General features: G+C 35.5%; 1 protein-coding gene across 5 annotated transcripts in view; it reads right to left on the minus strand.

Annotated features, from left to right (window-relative positions):
• LOC131701493 (contactin-4-like) overlaps positions 1–23380 on the minus strand; it is a 150859-nt gene that overhangs the window by 17699 nt on the left and 109780 nt on the right. For all 5 annotated transcript variants that reach the window (XM_058999599.1, XM_058999601.1, XM_058999597.1 and 2 more), the window contains exons 10-12: positions 21988–22117; positions 20227–20377; positions 802–929 (exon numbers count right to left, since the gene is read on the minus strand). In XM_058999599.1, coding sequence (XP_058855582.1) covers positions 802–929; positions 20227–20377; positions 21988–22117 — 409 coding nt within the window. The remainder of the gene's footprint in view (positions 1–801; positions 930–20226; positions 20378–21987; positions 22118–23380) is intronic.

The raw sequence follows: 23380 nt of genomic DNA on the forward strand, positions 1-23380 counted from the left end.
AAAAAAGTAAAAGGGAATCTTACAAAGTTCCCATACATTTTTAATAAAGTCACAGCCATACTAAACGAGTCACGGAGGTTCATATTAACACTGAAACACAATTTTCTCCAATGCAATCATTTCTTTGCTTTTACCATGGCATGGGATTACTTTTAAATCTTTAATACACCGGCAATATCCATGTGCTGATTTAACGTGTGCTCCAATGCAGATATACAAATAGTGTAAAGAAAAAAATGTGTTTGCCCCAGAATGAGGTCAATCATATCTAAGTCTCTTGTTACTAAATGTGTTATGTATTCAAATATATGGATTAATTAATATTATATTTCATAGAATATTTTAAATTAAAATATCAAGCCAAGAAACGAAAGTGAGATGAACCAGTACAAGTATTATAAACTTACACAGCAATGCCCGGTTTAATTTCCTTTGTAGAAAATGTGATGTTTTTTTTTTCTTAACAATACACAAATCCAGGTAACAAATTGTAAAAGGTCTGGTTGGCACCATAGTATATAACACTTATGGGCTTTTGACTGTCTTGCCAACAAAATATTATATAAAGTTTAAACAGTTTGGTAGAGGGGAACCAAAAGGGCCTCATTTCAAAACATTGCTATGTATTTTATTGTTTAATCTCAACAAATATAAAAAATAAATAAATGTGTAATTCTTTCCATTATAGCACCTATTGTCTTTTCTTTAACAAATGGGTAATTAAATGCCTACGGCATATTGTGCAGAAACCACACCAATAATCTTAGCTTGAATAGCCATTGTTCCTTCAAGACCATTTACCTTTTACCACCAGGCTTCCTCGACTGCTTGCTCCGCCAAACTGGTTTCTTGCAACACAGGTGTAACTGCCATCATCGAATTTAGTCACATTAGTTATTCTGAGACTTCCATCTTCCAAAACGGTAATCCTGCAAAGCAAAAAACGTAATGGATTGTTTACTGCTGAAATTCCACAAAACCACCAATGATGTCACATTACCATACTAAATACAAACAATGAGGGGCAACAAAATTCAAGCACCAAAATTCAAACACCAAAATTCGGAGGGCTCTGTAGGTAATGCCTGCCAGTATCCCAACTGCTAAATATGGTCTCTTTTTGTCTCGCGGAAGGGTAATTGAAGATATTTAAACCATGGTGCTCCATTAGTACGGTTTTCAGGCATTTTTGTCATATCTCACATTATACTGAACTTTATTTTTACGTTCTGCTTTGTTGATGGAAGAAATGGCATACTGCAAAAAATTATGGCTCCTCCATCAGCTTGAAACATACCCATGTGCTCATTTATGTTTGTTGTTTACAGAGATGGCTGTTTATACAAACTCAGGACAATCAGAAAACAATTGAGTGCGAACAGCCAATCAGCTTCCAGATCTAGTGGGCTTCTTTGCATAGATGCCCGCTGGAACGTTGAAGTGCTTAACTGTGAATTCAATTTTAAATCAATCCGCGCATAAATACCGGCTTTTTCCCTTAACATTCTAATCTACAACTAATCTGATAACATAAAAAGCTACTTAAACATACTTTCTGATGTTGGTCTAGAGGCAAACGAAATCATGTCTGTGACAGACACCGTTATGAAGGCTCAATTCGCAGCTACTGAACAGCAAATCAACAGGAAAGACATTGGTCCACAATTCTGTCATCAGCTGGATCCAAACAACACCCTCCCTCAAAACCAGCCAGTGAAACTGCCAACCCTGTTTCAGTTCTTTCCGCACCAACCAATCCACTCCCTGCCAGCTTGAATGACGTCCCGCCTGCAACAAGTTTTGAGTCAGACTCAATACTACACGGACTATTAAACAATTGTACATATCCAGATAAATTATAATGAGAAAGACAAAGACCCCAATAAATAAATGTTAGCCAAATAATAATAATTTTAATAATAATAATAACGTTTTCTCTACGTGTTTGTCGTTTTTATATTCTAATTATGTTAGGGACAGTGGAAGGTTACCCGGTGAAATATCACCTAAATCAAAAAAACGTTCAAGGTAAATATAGGTTTTTTTTAAAGAGAAAATAAAGAAATAACTCATTTTCTAATAGCGATAGAGCCCTCTTGATGCGGACTCTACCGCGTGGTAGATGACCTTGACTTTCATTACCGCCCTCGCCTACGGCTCGGGACGCATAACTCCAGTCGCGGTCATCTACCACACTGTACAGCCTGCAACGACGGGCTCTATCGCTTAAATAGTTCATATATTTTCCATTTGTTAAGCGGTCCGTGAATGACTTCACACTGTTATGATAGATTTATTAATGGCACTGTCCCAGCTTTTATGTATTATCTGATAAATGTTATCTTTGTTTCTAACATTTAGTCCCCCTGCATTCAAGAGCTATTGCTGAAAACATTGTGTGCCACAATAAGCACAAATGATGTAAAGAAAGTGACAGCTTTTACTAAATGGACTGTGAACACAGCAAAAGGTCAGTAACCCTCGACTGAACATTACATTTCAGTGTGTGTGAAATGGAAATCTTGACCCTCTAAATTATGAATGTGAGAAAAGTTATTATCTAAAACGGCTCTCCAAGTTAGCTAACCGTAAAGTATTCATTTTTTTTCAACATAGGGGAAGGCATTTATATTTTTAGACTAAGAATGTAACCTGGAATCTTCTGCTGTACAAATAGTACTCATGAAGACATAACATACTAAAAACAAGACTTAAAAAACAGCTGTTAACTGAAAGTGTGTTATTATTGCAGATGCTTGATGAAAAGTTGTAGGTCTCCAATTACAATTAATTTAGAGAACCAACTGAGACCTTTTAGTAACAGATGTCAAGGCTTAAAAATCCACCATTGGCAGATTGTGTGGTGAATGGCACGGAAATTTTGCATGTTTAATCAGGATTTGTTATAGGCTAGCTAGAAATAATAATGAAATGCAAGCGAATCCCATGATGCAAGCATGTCATGCAGACATCAACATTTTTTCATAGTTTATTTGTCACCAAAATTAGATTTGAAAATGTTACCAGAAACAGTGTTCTTTTTCTTAGCATTAATAATTAATTGACACATACTCCTATGACATAAAAATGCTTTATAAAATGGAATGCCATTTACTCACACAACCAAGAAAAATGAGAAAGGTTAACAAAAGCAGTGTTTAATTTTTAAATTTTTTAAAATTTTTGTTGTTTTTATTTATGTGAGCATTAAGTTGTGTGGTATGTTGTGAAACTGTTTCTTCTTGGATAAAGGTGTCTGCCAAATAAATAAATAGTAAGACAACTTTGTCTTAATTAACATTACCAAAGCAGGGCTTCAATTGGTTTTACATTACACTCATGCAGGCAAAACCTCTGTCTACTGGACTTAAATGCTTGTTTACGTAAATTCAAATTCATGACTGTGTTTTTTGGTACGTAACTTAACATTCACATATTAAGATTTATTTGATACTATTACAGTAAAAAGCAAAAACTCACACACACACACAAAAACACTAGGGAATGAAGGAATATGTGTCCAAATGGTAATGTCATGAGATGAAAAGGTTATCTTAAGATGTGAAGCTGAATTTCTAAACGTCAACGGGTTTAATTTGAATTATTATCTGACATTAAGAAAAGACTTCATTATTTAACATAATAAAAAGACCCTCAGGTGAAAAACAAAAAAAAACAAAAAACGCTTAAGATTCCATTATTTCGTCTGAGTAGCTCCCTAGTAAACAAAGGTCTAGTTTTCAATATGTTTCCACAATATAATTAACCTAGCCTAACCCATATTAAATGCAAGGCGTATCCAATCATCACAATGCACTAATTTCACACATACTTTTCTCCCTTTTTAATTTTAATGAGTACACAAACCCTGTTGCTCTTGACAACAACTTCTCACTTCCTAATATATTCCATCCGATGAATTCAGCCGTTAAGTTTGCATCCAGCTGTAGTGCCTTCTGGGTTTATACAATGAGAGACAGGCAGATAAGGAAAGCCAAGCATTGTAGCTCCTCACTTCACTATGTTAAGGTGAGCACTGATGACCTACCTGTGGGCAGTCTTTTTAATCACTGACAGTATCAAAATGTCTGTGAAAAATAAAAAATAAAGCAACAGTGATGAAAAATATGAAAACGACCAAGAGGCTGTATCTTTCTTAAGTAAGGCTAGTTTTTGTAATCCTCAAAGGTGGTGTGTGGTTATAACCAACATAAACTATTGATCTGTCCTGCCAACTGGAGATTTCAAACCCCACAGAGGCCGAGGGAAATGTCTGGAGTTACGAGATAAATTGAATCCCCGTTTCTAAAAATGTATCCCACAGATCTTACTGCTAGAAAGGGGTGACCTTGTCATTCTTATAAATCAGATCCAACAGAGGGAATTCTGACCTCTGAATCCAATGAAATATGATTTTTGATTATTACAGTCACAACAGGGACTTCAGCCTATTTACCCATGAACATTTGTCCATGAAATAGCATAAACCAATTCACAGTTTATTGTACTGTATTATTTTAAAAGGATTCTTCTGGTAACTAGGCTAGTTCACAGTTATTAACAAGACGTAGCAGTTTGTTGACAACTAATTGTGCTGTTATATTAATAACTACTTAATACTGTTTATAACATAAATTTACGGATGCATTATTACATATTTGGGGCTTGGTCCCAGGCCTTAATGTATCTGAACTGTAAACTTTTTTCTGACACATAAGACTCCTTTCGCTATTCCACTTATTCCAGGTTTTATGAGAATAAAATGACAGCACTGTCAGTCAGTTTAGCAAGGTATACTGTGTACATATGACCTTATACCTTACAAAGATATTGAACTATATTATGGTAGTTTATGAAGATAAAGGATTGAGTTGTACTACACAGATGTGGGTCATATATACTTGTCACATTGGGGTTGAATAATACAGAGGTTGCTATGGCAATTTGAAAATCCAATAACTAGTGCCAACAGTAAATAATCAATTCCATTGTAAGATAAAACAATTATATTGCACATGTCAAGTTTGCATATTACAACCCAAATTATTACCAATTATTGTCTTAACATTCAAATATTTAAGGTAAGCTGAGAACTTCTATATTGTGAGGATAACCATGCTCTCAAAAATAATTCATTGTTTAAATTTAGTTTCTAATAAAAAGAAAAAAAAAACATGTTTACCAAGTCTGGAGACCTAAAGGGGACTACAAAATAATTCTCACAAATTTGGCTTTAAAACTCTAACCTTGAGTAAACAGTAGAGGTGATACTTCAATTATATGTTGCAATATACTAACATCTTATTAAGTACATATTTTAAACAAACTCAGCTGTCTAGATTTTATAGCAAATTCCATGCTGACTATAAAGCTAGACAGTGTTTATAATTAAACTTGGAGAGTGAAACAAACATTTATCCACGACTGACACAAAAGGCTTATGAATGTATCAGCGCTGCTTTCCTTTAATCACAAATTGCACTCTCAGGTTATTTCTTGCAGCTGATATTCATCTTAAACTCTTGCTGCGAGGTATCCTTCAAGGAATAAAGATTCAACACGTGTTTGAGAGACACTGTCTGAGGAAGCAAGACGGATTACTCATGCTGTGCTTGCAGAATCTCACTTTGAAAAATGATATCAGCAGCAGTCCCCAAGATAAAAATAATCCCGAGGAGCAGAACACAGGATGTGAAACGGTAACAGATTCCATCCTAATCGTAACAAACCTCTTTAAGTTCACTTTTGCTTAGGGTTAAGATGTATTTGATGTTAAGGCTTCTGTTTTCAAGACCAGTGTTTGTTTTCCAGTAATATATGCAAAAATTAAAAGGAGTGCTTGTATATTTTGTTTAGAGAAATGAAATCTAGCGAATATTATAGAAGCTCTATTTGCTATACAAATAACCACATTATTGTCATTATCACGAACTCCCAACGGCTACCCTGCTTGAACTGTAAGGGTTAGTATACTGATCTTATACTATTATTCATAATGTAAAATTCTTGTAATCATTTTAACAGCTCTCCATTTGTAATTTTCCTCAATGGTTTATGGAAGCAAGCGGCTTGCATGGTTCCTTTGAAAGCATTAGTCGTAGAATTACACAATGGTGTGGTTATTCCAAGGAGAATCTCCCTTTGTGAGAATAGGCTGTGTCAGCTGCTGAGCAGGGCTTTGTATAAGCAACTAAGAAGCACCACTTGGAACCCAGTCTAAATTCATTGCTGAACATGCTGGGAGATAGTACTGTCATTTTAACTTTGTATTGTACGCACCACATGCACTGTGTAACATGCACCCTTAAAGCACAGCACCCTTGTTATGTGCCCACATCTGGTATATAACACGGTATATATTCATATATAAATAAAAGGTTTGATTAAAACGCCAGCTTTTACTGACAGCTGGAAGAGAGGGTTAGAATTCGTGTACGCTGTGACTTATGATACTCATGTAAACTGTGTGTGCCTTTTATATAACGTGCATCCAGTGTATAGTTTTCCACTATACTTAAAAATATGTGTTATATTTGAAAAACAAAACTGTACTTGCTTAAATACACCCCTATTTCTTGATTAGGGACAGTTCCCAAGGTTTTCATCATGATTCTGGTTTGGCAAAACATTTGGAATATGTCAGTTCGGTTTCTTAAACTGAGCAATTATTTCCATATATACCCTTGTGCTTAATTTGTACCTCTTCTCAAGTTCTATAAATCAGGTGTGTCGACTTGACGGTAATCAATAAACTGTTAGCATTTCAGATGTCCGCACTCATAAACAAAACTCAGAGATCATGTCAGAATTTTAAACTGAACAATTAAAATGCAAATTTAAAAATGGTGCAGTCTCCCTTTCCGTATTACACTACGTTAAATGATAGAAAATAGTTGAGCTTGGTTTATTCCCTCCATTGATAATAGGCTTCCACTACATTTTCCATTTGATCTCTTTTTCAGAGCCTGGGGAATTATCCAGCAATGCCAATCAATATAGACCTTTGGTCAGAGGTTTGTGAAGCTGTCTGAAACGTTTCTGATTTTATTTAACATTCTATATATTATAGTACCCTGCTTGGGCACAACAAACCAGTCCTATAGACTCAGCAATGCATATAAATCTCATTAGGAAACATTTTTTACACATGGCGAGGGGTTGTCCAGGACAATGGATAATTCAGTATTTTTTAGCCTGGGGTTTCATATTGAGTATAATGTTTTCATTGGCCTAGTGGCGACGCGTGGGGGGGGGCACGCCTGGTCACGTGCCCCCCCAGATTTCTGCCAGGCAGTGGCTTAGCCACTGCGTTAGGATCGTTCACACTGAAACATGTGTAAGAAATACAGAAATTGCAATATTGTTATATTTTTCGCTTCCCTTTATAGTCTACCTATGTGTTCACACAGGACATGGGGCGGACGTGGCACGGGCGGCACTGATTTATCATTTCGCTCACAGAGCGAACTTTTTATTTACCGCGTTGCTATCAACCAATGAGAATACATAAGCAAGCTGCACTCGCTCAACCCCACACACAGATGCATGTAACATATAGGCTATGATTACTGTATATGCTATGTAGCCTAGCTACTACAAACATAGATGGGGTAGAGGACATCTACTATGTAGTAGTAACCTATGTATTTACGTAGAATGCACTCGCCTCTCGACATATCTTACTGCCAGCTGACCTCTCCAGCGGCCAGCCTACTAATACAATTATCATTTTTTACGGATTGTGCAGCCAGCTTCATCAAGGGACGGTAATCAAGTCCATCCAGGTCTTGGAGATGGGAGTGGTAAATGTACAACCTATTATTAATTGAATAACTAAAGCAATAAATCAGAATGAAAACAGTTCTGGACGCTGCTGAAAGAGAAACGGCAAAACTGTTTCAATTCCTGAGTTCGGTTTCCTATTCGTTTTCATTCTGATTATTTGTTTAGGCTACAGCACGTCTGTCAGCTCAACAAAGCCTGATAGGCTAGCGAATGTCAGTGCAGTGTGATACCATAAAAATGAGTGGCTGGATTTGCTGTCAATCAACCAAAGTTTTTTGTTGGATCAGCTGTTCGTACATTTTTTTTTTCACAAAAAAAATGAACTCGATGCATATCCAATAAACACCAGGAAAACACTGCAAATGATGACTCAGTTTGTTGACTTTACCCTTTCCCTGATAATATTAAATACAGTAACCTACAAAAAAAAAAAAAAAACTTTATCAGTGTAGTTGGGCAATGTCCCTCCTTCCTGACTTGTATCTTGCATTGATTCGTTCTGAATACTTTAAACCCACCCCAACTACTGCGTGACAGCACATTCATACATTTCTATTGGAGGATTGTAACACGCGTTTAAGATTAAAATTACTAGAAGCGGAGGCTTGTTCTTGCTCGTGAGAGTTAAAGCTATATTACAGTTTCATCTTAGGGAGTTTTTACACACTTGTGGAATTTAAAACTGAATTACAAATTGTGTCGAAATGCAAAAAAATGCCTACACACACAGAAACCCCAGAAGAATATGCCTGTGTCCATTAGGATTTCATTGTGGAAGACAACAAAGGAAAGAAAGTACAATTCAAGTGTGCAAGTACTGTCGAGTTACTCTACATATTGTGACAGAAAAAAATGAATTTTGGAAAGTAAGCAAAAACAGTAATTTCAAAAAACGATTTACATTAAACTCGAAAATAGCTCAAAATAAGCACCGACAAATGAAATTAATGAAATAAGACACCCTTTATTCCCCGTCTCTCATATCCCATTAAACTGCACTTTATATTTTTCATCCACTAATTATGGTTTCTCTTTTGTTGTTGCAAAATCATGACTGTGAAAAATTAATGGTTGTAGACAGCTTGGCTGTAACCATGTAGTCTAATACCAGAAACGCCTGATTAGACCAACTTCAGTCTTGTCCTTTTCAAATGTATACATTACCCTTGTTCTCTTAGGGGTTTAGGGTTTCACATTATAAGAATATGCATGTATTGCTGGATATGCTTCAAAGTAAGTAACCCACTTAAGAGGCATTAACCACAAAAACTAAGTACACCGAGAACTATTAACAGCCACTCAAAAAAAAAAAAAAGCATTAATGACAAAAAGGAAATCTTACATATAAAAAACTATTACTGGCTATTATATAAACTACGAAATCTTAATACAGTTTTCTCTACAGTATCGTAACTTTAGTTTTCTGCACCCTTATGTGTAAGTAAATAATCAGAAATTCTTATTTTGTTTTCATTATTAAGTGCACCGGTACAATATCATCCACCACTTCAGAGCAGTTTAAAAGTATGCATTTCCCACCAAATGCATAAAACAACAATAGACTTAACTTAAGTTTAAACTTTGTTTTCATTCATGGTTATTTGGTGTTGCTTTTGTATTTTTCAGTTGAATATTTGCTGCTATGGCAAACTGTGCTGGAGGTTCAGGCCTGGTCACATGACCAAACCTGGCTCTTAGAACAAAGGGGAAAACATTTACTTTTAAAATACTTTGTAAATATTTGTAAATAATTACATCTAATGGTATGTTTTGAATATAAAAGCTGTTTTCTTTGTGATAATTATATGATTTCCTTTGGATGGTTTATATTTTGTTAGACATGGATGCTTTGTTTTTCATGGTTTATTGTTTAAAATGCATTATTGTTTGGGGTTATTATTTTTTTTATTTAAAAACAATGTTATACGCTTATTATGTTGTTCAATTGTAAGTGGAAAATAAGGTAATATGCATTTATATTTAGAAATGTTTATTTTTGATAATTACTTTTTGACCTGACTGCTTAGGTCATGTGACCCCTGTCAAAGTATAAAAGGAGTGGGCAGTGGAGAAGAGGGGCCATTTTGCAACTGAACAAGTGTGGTGATCTGAGCTATGTTGTACAGAGATGATTTCTCTTGTGTACTTTATTACCTTGTTCAAACCTGTGGCATTGTACTGACTAAACTAAATAAATTGGTTTGTCCCTGTTACCAAAGTGTAACGATTTGGACTCAAATTCATATAAATAAAAAGCACTATTTTCCTGAAAACACTTCTGCCTTGCCTGTATCTGGTTATAAACAACCCCCAAATAAAACAACAACAACAAAAAATTAGTACATTTCTTTACATGTACTGCACTGTACGGGGAATGGTTCTTTATTATTTGATTTAAATGAGCCAATGCTACATTTTGTTTATTTAGCAGACGCCTTTATCCAAGGCGACTTACAGAGACTAGGGTGTGTGAACTATGCATCAGCTGCAGAGTCACTTACAATTACGTCTCACCCGAAAGACGGAGCACAAGGAGGTTAAGTGACTTGCTCAGGGTCACACAATGAGTCAGTGGCTGAGGTGGGATTTGAACCGGGGACCTCCTGGTTACAAGCCCTTTTCTTTAACCACTGGTAAAAACAAGTTCCATGTTTACTGATAAAATAAATATAACTTTCGTTCTTAAACAAGCTAACCTATCATTACTGGGAAAGTTGCATATTATTTGCTTAGGATTTTAAATTACATACAGGGAGCAGATGTTCAATTTGGATGAAATGCGAACAATTTGTAATTTCAATGTACTGAATTAAAACTGACATTCAGAACAAGGCAATAGAAGATTTTTTTTTTTGCATTTTCTCCATTTTGAAGCTTCATTTTATATAAATTAATCAATAATCCTCCTTAATTAATTTTTAAGGAATCCAAACTATGGTGTGGATATGTTGGCAGACTGAAATCCAACCATTGTTTAAAAGTAGGGAAGATTTATAAAAGCAAACAAGTCTTAAGAGTATTTTTGTCTCATAATCAGGCTTGGGTTAGGTTTCAGTCGGTGTATACTAGTCTTGGGTAACACCAATATCAACTGCAGTTAACCTCAGGAACCGCAAGGGGTTAACGGTTTCTAAATTAAATAAACAGGCACATTAAATTGCTACCAATCGTTGTACTTTAATGTGTGTCTGGATGCGTGGTTTCTTCAAACTCTAGAATAGCCCTGGATTTCTTTACCTTGCAGTTGAATTTGACTCTATAGATGTGCCATGGTTCAGTTCAAACATCAAGGGTCGGCCGTTGATCCATTTTCTTAGTTTCAGTAATACTGTTGAATGATAATTTAGTATAATTTAATACTACAAATTCTACCCGAGTAGCTACACTAAACCAGCCACTGCACAATTCTGAGCTCACATCTGTCCTTATTGTTTTTAATTGATTAGTGATTAATCACACCTGTAGGTTTTGCTCGATTTTAAAACAATTATTGATGATCTTATCTTAGTGCGGCATCAAAAAACGATGCACGAAAAAAAGAAATCTTGAAATAATGGTGGCGGGTACTTACTGGAACATATACCCAATATTTCACAATATCTCTGAATAAAGAAAAAAAAGACTACAACTTCGATCATGCCAAGAATATATATGCAGCAGTCGAAATGGAAATGTAAAAGTCCAGGTATGAAACCCTGTTACTGTAGTTTTTCATTTTATGTTTTAACCTACCGTAGCTTAAGTGTAAAAAATGTACACTTAGAGATACCTTGTGGTTAAGATTGGCCACTTAGATTTATCAAACACTTCCATGTGTTTCAAGAGGTCTTGGTACTTTGTTTTATCTTCATCTTGTTTGGACTGACCCAATGTGCGATGTGAGGAGCGAGTTGTAAGCATTCGCTCTTCCATTTTGATTGAAAGACAGCTGAAAAATCGAGTGTGGTTAATGGCTGTCATTCTCCCTTTGTGCAAAGCTACTCCTTTGAACTCTCCACTACGAACTCCTTGCTGAGAAATCAAAAAGTGCTCTCCAGGATGTTTCAATGTTTATTCAAAAACCAGACACTTTTGTTTAATTAACTTGTGAGCACACACCAGAGTAGTAGATCACTTCTGTAGCTCCAAAGAAAGCTCCTCTAATTCCACTAATGCATCAAAAAGTAAACCCATGTTCAAAACAAACGACGTGTCAGTGAGACGATCTTTGAGCCCCTTGTATCGTTTGGAATCTTGGCTTGTGTCTTTTGACGCATTTTCAAAATGCTGTACTAAAGCTGCATAATTTTGCCATACAGCACATACCCAGCATTTTCCTAGTATGCGTCCAACAGCATTTAATCGTATACTAGGTGCTCTGGCACATTCTTGAAGTTCAGCTTGGTTTTTTGGTGAAGCTGAGTACAAACTTTACAGTTTGTCAAAGAATGATTTTATCTCATATGTTGCACTTAATTCTTCCACGACATCTGCAACTGCTAATTCGAGCCGCTGGTTACTGCAGTGCCACACTATGATATCCGGAAACATTCCTAGCAATAGGGTGGCTATACCTGATTTTCGTCCCAACATATTAGAGGCTCCATCCGTTGCAAAAGAAATAAAATTCCGTGAAAGAAATTCTCAAGTAAATCCATTATCATACAAAGCAGAAATGTATCTAGGATCGTACTGGCAGTAGTATCAGCCTCAATGGAGTTTGGAAAAACAACTTTCATGCAAATGACTAAGGATGCTTTTTTGCTTACTGTAGTTGACTTGTCAATCATGAAGCCAATTTTCAGATCCTTGCAGATAATTGATTCAACTAACTTTCTTCTCATAGATTTTGCGATGTGGTCCGTGATGTCAGCGCAAGAATGATCAGACTGAAGTATTCTTCCAACATCTAACCCGTTTTCTGATTGTAAATTTAAAAGCACAGGCAAATCAGAAAAAGGTCTGTTTAGTTTTGCTAGTGTGTATACTGTGCGAAATACACGGCATGTATTTTCCTGATATGCAGCCTCTTGACGGGCAGTTGCTTTTTCAAATTGTTCTTTTTTTAGCTGCCTCACATATCTATACGCTTCTTTTGTGCGCTATGCTGGTTTTGTGGTCAAATATATTTTTCCTCACAGACTGACGTTTCTTTTCATCCGTGTCACCGAAACAAGACACTCTGCACTCTATTCACTCTCTAGACAGTTTTAGGCCTTGTGATTTTAAAGGGCTTAACGTACCCGCAGATTTGCATGCTCGGCAGCCAATGCCATCTTTTTCCACTACTAACCACTCATGTTCTTTTATTTTCTCCAACCACTGTTCCTTCTTCTAGTAACTATGAAAATGTCCACTGCAAGAATCACTTGCATGAGTGAGTGTCGCTATTTCATCGCTTGTTCCCTCTCTCTCTCTCGAGGAAGATGTTTCACATTGCCTGAGTTTATTCTTTTGAATTCTGTTGTTCTGTCATTTTACATGACCTTTGACATCCACAGAAGCAGAAACCTTACATGTATCTTCCATTGATTTCAGATGTTTAATAATAAACCAATCCATTATTGTTTTTGCTAATCTCTCACACTTGCTTAAACTCAATCTACCATCTTTTTTCAATGTACATACGCGTAGGAGAGGGGCGGGTTATGGAGTGGCGCCGTTGCGATGGAAACACAGCACTGCAACAGGAAGTGCCACACCATAACTACTATAGAACTTTTCTCATTTGTTTTACAACAAATAGTAGGCCTAGCTTTTGTTTTTTAAAATATTATTATTTAAACATAATTTATATTTAGTGCAGCATACATTTGGGTTTTGAGAAGTGTAGGTATGGCATACAGTCGTGTGTAGATAGATAGATAGATAGACAGATATTATCTAGCAGCCTCTGTAACCTTACTAAGTTATGCGTGTTTTGGATCATTGCTCAGCCAATGGCAAGGAAAGAAAGATTTACATTGACATAGAATAAAGCAAATTATAGGATTTAGATGCACCAATTTTAAAACAATTGAAGCTAGAATTGGCCTAGACCTATGGTAATAAGCATAAACCTTCTTTCAATGCGTAATCTGTATGTGAAAGTAAGTATTTTACTTCATGTGTGGAATCGATTCCTCTGTTATAGTATAACATAATCATATTTTAAAAGATAAATGCTGTGATATTATTTATCTAATGACTTTATCACGGCGTCATCGAGCTGTATAACTAAAAAATAATAACACTTTGTATGCTGACCTAGCAGCCTTTCTGAAGAATAAAACAAACAGAAAATGCAGAGAAAGCTTAATGCATTTTTAATTGCTTATCTTCCAGGCTACAGTAGTACTGTATTATTACTACTCTTAATCCTTGTGGGCACTGATTGCTCTATTTCTAATAACATATTTTTTTTTATTTCTATTATATATATATATATATATATATATAAATTGCATTTTAGTCTTTAAAGTAGCATTGACTATTTTCTCTTTTTTTGGTCAGATTTTAACTGTTTTTTTTCTATCCAATTAGAATCTCACCTCACTGCTGCAACCAATCAGGAAAACTGGAGATCAACGGCCGACCCTCGCTGTTGAGCCAATCATCTTATTTTACCCATTGAAGCTCAGCAAGTAGATGTTACTAAAATACTGAATGACGGAGGCAAGATCCGAGCTCTTCTTGGAGCCGTTGAGTACCTAACCAGTAGGGCAACTGAAGCGTGATGAGTTGAACTCTACTCCGTAACCCACGGGTGTGCAAAGGCCAATGTATGACTTCCGATGGGACCTCAGTCAAAACCAGTAACTCGAGCTACACTTGCATCACCGCGCTCCAGGCAGTGGTGCTTTTACTAAGTGAGATGCTGGGTATCCTCATATGCCTTCTCTTGTTTTCCACCAAAGAAACCTTCCTCCCATAAAGAGTACATGGAATAGAATTATAAAAAAAACCCTGAAAAAACAAGAGACAACTCAGTTTGTGAATCTCACTCATTTCTTTACAAGGGATACACAAATGGATGCCAGATTGCTGGCAGGCATTCTGCCTGGTTTTGCTTTGTTTTACCTATCAAGATTTGACAGTTCAAGTAACTTTTCAAGTATTTCATTAATGCTGTACAGGATGTCTTTGAAACACGCAGTCTATGATATGTGGGGTTCAGCGTAACTGAATACCCATTAGACCTTTCAGACTTTCTGAGACCCTGCTAATTTCTTATGTCAAACATATATGAAGGACATTCTTGTTAGTGCGAGTATATTGGGGAAGAAAGCAGTACAGGAAGTGTAATTTGGAAAGGCTGAACTGAAGAGAAATCATCCCTCATGGCAGTTCAGATTGAATAACCAAACTGTCAAGGCCATTAGCTGATAAGGGCTGATTGAAATCTGGATCATGAAAGTGGTGAAGTAAGGAGTATCTTTAATTTAATTGGTATTTAAATGGTATATCCTGAGAAAGCACTGATATGGAACTCATTAATGAGCCAAACAAGGCCTTACATGTTTGAAGCTGTAGTTAGTTTGGCTAATGAAAACTCCACACTTCAACTATGGCTATAAGATGTTAAAGTTGATTTGCATGGGAAACAAATTAAACAGCTTTGATGGAACTGGAACCCAGCTAGGAAACTGACATGGACTTCTTTTGTACTTCAGTCTTCCCAATCAAACAGTATTCAGTAGCAATATTCATCAGCCTCTAATCATGGGCCAGCTGAGACTGGGGGCATCTAAGGTACTGCCATGGCAGTTCCAAATATTAAATTATATTCTTATGTTTCTATACTGATGCATTTAACATTACACTCATTGCAAATGACAGATTTTAAAGAAAACTCTATTGGTCTTACCAGACTGTCTGTTTTTAAACGTGTTATCTTTACAGTCATAGACTTGGGGCACATGTCCCTGAGTAACTGAATCACACCAGCATGTGATTTGTAAACAGAAATGTGTACTGCCAAATCATTTAGTGACATTTATAACGACGACACAAGCATCTAACATTTGTTGATAGACGTTGTGACAGGAACCAGGACAAAAAAACAAATTTTATTTTTGGTGACATGTGTGAAAATACACTGGTGTGTTTCACACATTGATCAGCTGCTGACACAGAAGTCTTTTAGTCATCAGTGAGATTTGTTCTGAAATACTAAACTGCATTCTCAGCTTATTTGTTCCAGCTGAAGTCATCTTAACAGAAGCCCCAAGGCATTGCCTGTGTAAGATAAGACACCTCCTTCACCAGCCTCACGACGGAAATGTCCTCACTATGAAGATAGATTACAGACTAAGTCTCACTGAAACTACTGGATATTCAGTACTGATCCTCTGATGTTTACATGTTATTAATTGTGAATGAGGCACACTCTGCTGCAGTCCCCAATCCCATTGCCAATACTCCCAAGTGAATTTATTGCATATGATTACTTATTTTCAATTTAAATCAAATATCACATACAAGCTTTGATTGTATTTCAAAATTAAAAAAAAGTAATTCCGTGTGTCACTCTGGCCGTTCAAACTATTTCATTCTGATTAATGACCCAATAATTTGCGGTCTCGCAATTTGTAGGATTTAACACCGTGATTAAAGTTAAAGCTTCTTGAAATCATTTATACTCTTTCCAATTATTGCTTATTGAGGTGATGGATAGTTGCTGAATTTGAAAGCATGTACTTCTATCAAATCGGAACCGAATGGATTATTCAATTTGGAATCTGTTGAAGAGTTGGAATCTGTTAAAGGGAAGACTCCCAGCTTTGAAGACCTGAATTAGTTATGGAAAACACAGCAAGAGAATCATGCCATAGTCAAATGGGTGAAGAGAGACTGGTTTGAATGTTTGGAAATAGAAAACAGTGGGGTTTGTATGTATAATTGAGATACAGTCACGTTATAGATGTAAGTTTAGAAATGATGGCTAGCTCGACAATTTTATAGAATCTGCATTCACCAGATCCAAACCCTATGCATAATTCAATCTGGAATCTATTCGATGAAATAGGATGCTTCTGTTAAGTGAATGAAACTGAAAAAAAAATGGAAACTGAAACGTTCTAGCCCTTACTAATGGAAACTCGGTAGTCAATATTTAAATCCAACTGTATACAAATATGTCATCAGCCATATGGGAATAGATTGCATTCAATTAGAAAATGAAGGGTGTTAATATACTAAAACTAAATGAAGGTACAAATGTGCTGAATTTGTGTCAGATGCCAACTGGGATAGAACATAGATAAGAACATAGAAATCAAAGCACCTGAAACTAGTGTTGTCACCAGACTAAAAACTCTCATATTCAGAAACTGCTTAGATCTCTACCGTACATATTCTCCATGTTTTCACAGTTCTGCCAGTTATCTGTTTCCATGGTAACTGTGTGCATGTTTAACATAAAAGAAACAATTTCAATCAAACAAAAACCAGTAAATTCACATTTTCAAACTTTATCTCTATGGACTATCCATGGATCATTTACTATCAGACACATGGACTAACCATGTATGACCATTGTTTGTAAATGGGATTCTTTGCCCAGCCGTAGAAACTGTATGTATATAATAATTTTCTAATGAGATTACTGCAAAGATAGAGAGTTGAGCACTGTTGTGGAATTCACTGCCTCCGGATATTTGAACTTGCAGTTCTCTAGAAAGATTTTTTCTTCTTTGAGTATTGTGGATTCCTGTAAAGGTACTCATTTTTAGGTGCCCTGAGCAATGATAGTTGAAATATTGAAATTTCTATATTATTATTATTATTATTATTATTATTATTATTATTATTATTATTATTATTAGGGAATTTAAATATTTGCTTTGATGAATCTGGAAGATTCTATAGAAACACAGAATCAATCTCCTCTGTCTCTTAAACTTACTATTATTTTTTATTTTCCCTGACAATGCAAATAGGGTTTCAACATTGCTTCACAGTTTGCCAACTAAACCTTCTGCTGCGTTTATGATCTACAGCAGCAAGGTATGAATGATTGAAGTAATCTGATGATTTCCCGGGGCCACTGCCAGTCTTTTGCCTGCCCTACCCTGTTGGAAAGCTACGGCATCCATCTGTTATTCCTTTTTAAAGAAAGACAGTTATGGCATTTCCTCCCTTGGTGCACCTATTTACATACTGCATGCATGCACCTATTAGCAAAACTGAGAGCATATCTCCACACCCTGTTCATTTGATACCAAGGAAGAATAACAATTGCTATCGCCTTAGGTCTCCTTTGGAAAGGAGAAGTGCTTTCCATCTTGATAAAAGTTCAAACTGTGAAATGGGCTACAAATTCAGAACTCTTGATCATCTGTTGTTAAAGATTTCCTATTTTATTTTTGTCCCTCCAGAGCTACCGTACCAATGTGTACTTTCAATCTTACATAACTCTCCAGATATGCCAAAAAGTAAGATGTATTACTGCTTAACAGAGTTGCGGAGGCAGTGAAATACACACAGATAATAATAATAAAAACGTCCATTAATAATACTTTAATTACAGGTGAACTAACTTATAATCTACTGTTTACTGTTTCATATTACAATCATATCAATAAACAACTATGTTATATTCCACACTTCTTCCCTCAGTGACAACTTCTATTGTGATTAATAAGTATAGTAAACTCCTTCATTGAGACCAGCTCCATATAAAAGCTTGCATCATTCAATCACACAGGTGCCATTTATATTCCTTTTAAATGAAAGGCTAATAGAATGGTAACAGGTTTTTGACACTTTTGGTAATGCAGTAGAACAGAGGAATGATGTTGGTAATAAAACAACCATTTCATGGAATCTGAACCTTGGTTTTTATGGCAAGAACAGTAGGATTTACAATCACTGTGATCTATCCAAGTCTCTCTTTGTACATATGTGAGAAGAACACCCCAACATGTACTGGATCAATCATGATACAGTATGTAATCTTCCACCAAAATAGGTTCTGGATGAAACATTGACATGCACCTTCATGCTCTTTGATTAAGTTGTACGATTTATTCAATGTATTTATTCTATGATATTATATATCAATCTGTACTTCAATCTGTACTATAGAAACCCAGGTCAGATCAGTCACATACACTGGCCATGGCATATCATAATGCTTGGATTTAGCTTTGACTTCTTTAACATATAGATACATTTCCTACCCATCATAGAGTAATTCACAATTATGCTAATTGTAACTGTTTGCTTTTTGTAACTGTTTGCTTTACACAGACTTGATACACTACTAAAGCATGTCATGTGTGTGTCCTTGTCTGTCCCAAGTAAACCATTGATTGTGAATGGTTACTTATTGTGATCTTATCAGAAGTGAAGAATGAGACAAGTTGGCTTTTAATTTGCTGAACTGTAAATGGTTTCAAGTTTACTGTCTCTTATATGAGATACTAAACCCATCAACTTCCCATTGAAAAAAGATCTTCCTGTCTTCGTTGTTTCCAGGACATGACCTAAAGGCGACTTGATATATTCTTCCAACAGAAAGCAAGAGTAGATGCGTTTAGGAAAACACATCCAGTGAGAGGGAATAATTGAAAATTGAGTCTGTTATTTGATGACACAAACCTGTACAGTTAACAACACTGTGATCTTGGATGCTCTGCTGATTATTTTGCCATCTGTGTCTGTGTATGCATTATGTTATTACTGCCATAAGGCTCTTTAAACTTTGCTGCTACTAATAGCAATAGTGTGAGTAATTCCCAGAAGGTTTATCTAGTCAAAAGAAATGATCAAGAAAACGAAGGCTTGGTGAAATTCTTTCTGTTTATGCAATAAAACACCTACGTTTAAGTAAAAAAAAATAAATAAATACCGCAGGACTTTCAGAATGAATCTAAGAATATTTGGCATTTCTAAAGAGAAAAGCCCTGAGAAATAACATTTAAATTTGAGAATTTGTAACATGACAGCTGGACTATGACATTACAATATTGGAGAAATGGCTTCCAAGAAATGAGGTTGAAAGTTTGTCCAGATACAGTTCTCATTATCTCAATCAATTAGATGTCAGAACAAGATTCTAATACTTTCCAGGAAGTTACCACAAGCTCAACTGGATTAGCAGTTCTGAAGACATTCAGCAGTCCACACAGCATACAGCACCTCCTCTATATCCCTATCACAAGGATATAATAGGGAGGCCCTTATATTGGTATTAATAGTCTGTGACAGCTAGAAATACAAGTAAGATATGCTATGAACAGCCAGATCATGACACAGGAACATTATCATAATTCTTACAGAAAAGAAGAACTCCATCAGAAACACACTTTATTTATTTATCTGGTCTGTGGCTTTGTGTCACATTTACTGATGGAATTAAATCATGGTGATTAATAGTGCTGCTGACAAATGGCTAACGATCCATTAAGAAGCCTAAAGGTATTCTCTTCTTTAAAATTACCATCTGAGAATTAGAACTATTCACAAAATATTTATTACCTCTTGTTCTCTCTGAGGGCCTCGTTCCCTTTCCTCCAGGAGATCACTCCTTTGGGAGACATTCTGGGCTTGCACTCAATGACAACTTCTCCTCCCTCAATAACCATGGTTAGTTTCTTCAACTGATTTTGGACAAAATCTGGTGGTATTGCTGAAAAATAGGGAAGCATGCATTTAACAAAATCCTAAATTACCAATGATGTTGATGCTTATGGAACTCATTTAGAGTACAACTGTTTTGTATGGTAACCTGAACTATGCATTCACCTGCTCTTAAGCCAGTAAGTCATTTTAGAATTTTAAATTACTGGGCATACATAATAAATATCCACAGTTCCAGCTCTAATATTGTAACTACTGGTGGAATAAATACTTACTTACACAGTGATGGCATGCCCATGATGTTACCATGTAATTACATCAGGTAACAAAATATCCATGTAGCTGCATGCAGAAATAATGTGTAATTACCGTGTTATTACACTGTAATAGTCAGGCATTACATGTCCATGCCCTGGCCATATGTTGTTGTGACAAATAATGTATAACTAATGCAAACAATTTACCCTTTAGTAGTATAAATTACAATTACTATCAATAGTGCTGAACAAAAATGCAGGCATTCAACATTAAAACGTATCTTGTAAAGTACTGGTTATACACTGAGTTTTAGAGTAAATTTTAGATTAAAAGCCATGTGTAAACTCTAAGGATATTACAATTTATGATAGATTTCTGCTTTCTTTGTTTGGTGCCATTGTATCAATGCATGGTTCAGCAGCCTAACTTCGGCTTTCTACAAAATGTTGTACTTTCACAACTCTATAATTATCTCTTAGGGTGTCTATATTTTGTATTTTCTTATGTATTTATTGTAGAGAGGTGTGCTTATTAAACAATACTTTTAAAAAAATGACCAGCATTGTAAACATCTATTAACTTTCTAAAATTAAAAGCATCACAATTAGATCCTGTCTTTTATTTGCATACATTATTTTCTGTAAATAGCCTTTCATTTTGAGCATTGAAATGACCAGTACCAACCAAAACATGGGTTTGAAAAACAGCTGTATACCTAATTACAATTGTCTTACTGTCTGCTATGCAAAAAAAAACAACAACTAATGTCATGTCCTTTTTATTTTTGCCTCAATTTTATTATCAGAACTTCCAATACTGTTTCTGTTTTTTAACAAGATTCTCATTTACAGCGTTTCTATAAATCGATGTTATGACAGTGAAATACCTTGGCTTTTAGGAGAACTATGTAGAAAAAATACAAATTATACACAAATATCATTTTTCGCACAAGCTGTACTTCATTAATAAGGAGAAAAATATGTTGTCTAAAACAGTCAGTATCTGTGATCTTTATGTTATAATGAGCTGCCTTTCTTCTACTAAAACCATGCAGTGCAATGGAGGTTGTCAAAACCCAATTGCAATTAGCCCTAGAAGGCTGGCTTTGTTTTATTGCCACCCTCAATTAAAGCAAAAGTTCAGCTGTCTGTAAATTGCTTTAGAATCACCTCTGCTTGTGTCCTCAATAAACCATTATTGTATGAAATGAAATGCAAGCATAAGCTTGTCTGCTTAGCTACTGACCTCATCGCTCTTTCATTTAGTTGTTTAATCTAGTAACATGTCAATACAATTGACACCTTGTGAAAATGTGATGACAGACTGCAAGATAGTGCTACAAAAAACAACTGTGAAAATGTCTAATCACACCCTGTACCAAAGATAATATCGCATTCTTACCTATTACTTGCAGTTCAGCGTTGGAATATATCACTCCATGCTTATTCTCAGCAACACACTGGTACATTCCTGAATCCGAAAGGCTTACGGTGTTGATGGCCAGGACTCCATTTCTTACTTGAATCCTTTCCTTAGAAAAAGACAAAAAAGAATCTGCTCTGATATGATCCTACTTACCACAGCGTTAATAAATCACACCTGCCTATAATGCTGTTGTTTAATTCATTAAAACAGTGGAACTCTGTGAAAAACAACATTTTTAACAGTGAATCTCTACAGTATATTTTAGACTTTAAAATTAAGCAACATTCCAGCTTTGGTCTTTTTAAAAATATTTAACGTGGTGGTCTTTAGATCTGCTACTGTTTAAATCTGCTGTAAAGACCCGAATGTGTGAATTGCTTTTATAATTCTAATACTTTTCAAGCCTTCCATTTGATTACCGCTAATATGACCCAGGGAATTATGGTAAATGATCATAATCAATTTGCAAATGTTTGTGAGAAGGAAATCTTTTCCTACCATATTTATTACAATATCTGGTGTTCTCATTTTTTTCACTAAAGAAACTGTGGATCAAGTGCAGCCTCGTATCAAGGATGTACTACACATGTAGGCACACTGCCAATTTGCTGATGTATCTCATATGTGTCCTGGGGATACAACTTCTATTACAGTATCCATGCATTTTCTAGTCACGGCCATCTATAATGAAAATTATAATTTGTGCCAAATTGTGTGCTACTTTTGTTATGTGGACCACAGTCTAGCAGGAACTGGGATAGAACCATCAATTTATTTTTCAAACTAGGCTGGATTCATTTGCTGGACTCCCAGAGGTAGAAGCAAGAGAAAAGATATGCATTCCTCAAATGGTTCACTGAATAATATTACAGAATCGGGAAGAAAAAAAAAAGATCTTGCTTTGAAAGGTGAAAACATTGTCTGTCAAATAAATCCTTTTATGCTTTAACTAACTAACATTACAGAAAGACTGCCCTGGGGTAACTAATTCAATAGATTCAGTGTCCTATATATACAAATAAATAATAGTTTTAATACATATTAGTGTATTAGATTACTGATATGCTATTTTTCAGAGAGTTATCTATCCAGTTCTGCTAGTACAGTCTCCAATTTTGAGAGACCTGTAGCGTTGAAATAGTGAAACATCAAATTCATCTAAAAATCCATACAAACTACTGGATGTTGTAAGAGCAATAATGAACAATAGCACGTGTAACGCTTTGTACTTCAGCCACTCATCTGGATCTTTAGTGGAACAACAAATGTATACTTTTAAATGGAATTGGTTTTCAACTTCAGTCTTCAGAAGTGTCAATTCTGACTTTGGTCTTTTTCAACACACAAACTACTCCTTTTTATCTTCTGT

This window comes from Acipenser ruthenus, chromosome 25 (genome assembly GCF_902713425.1).
Source record: "Acipenser ruthenus chromosome 25, fAciRut3.2 maternal haplotype, whole genome shotgun sequence".
Taxonomy (NCBI): Eukaryota; Metazoa; Chordata; class Actinopteri; order Acipenseriformes; family Acipenseridae; genus Acipenser; species Acipenser ruthenus.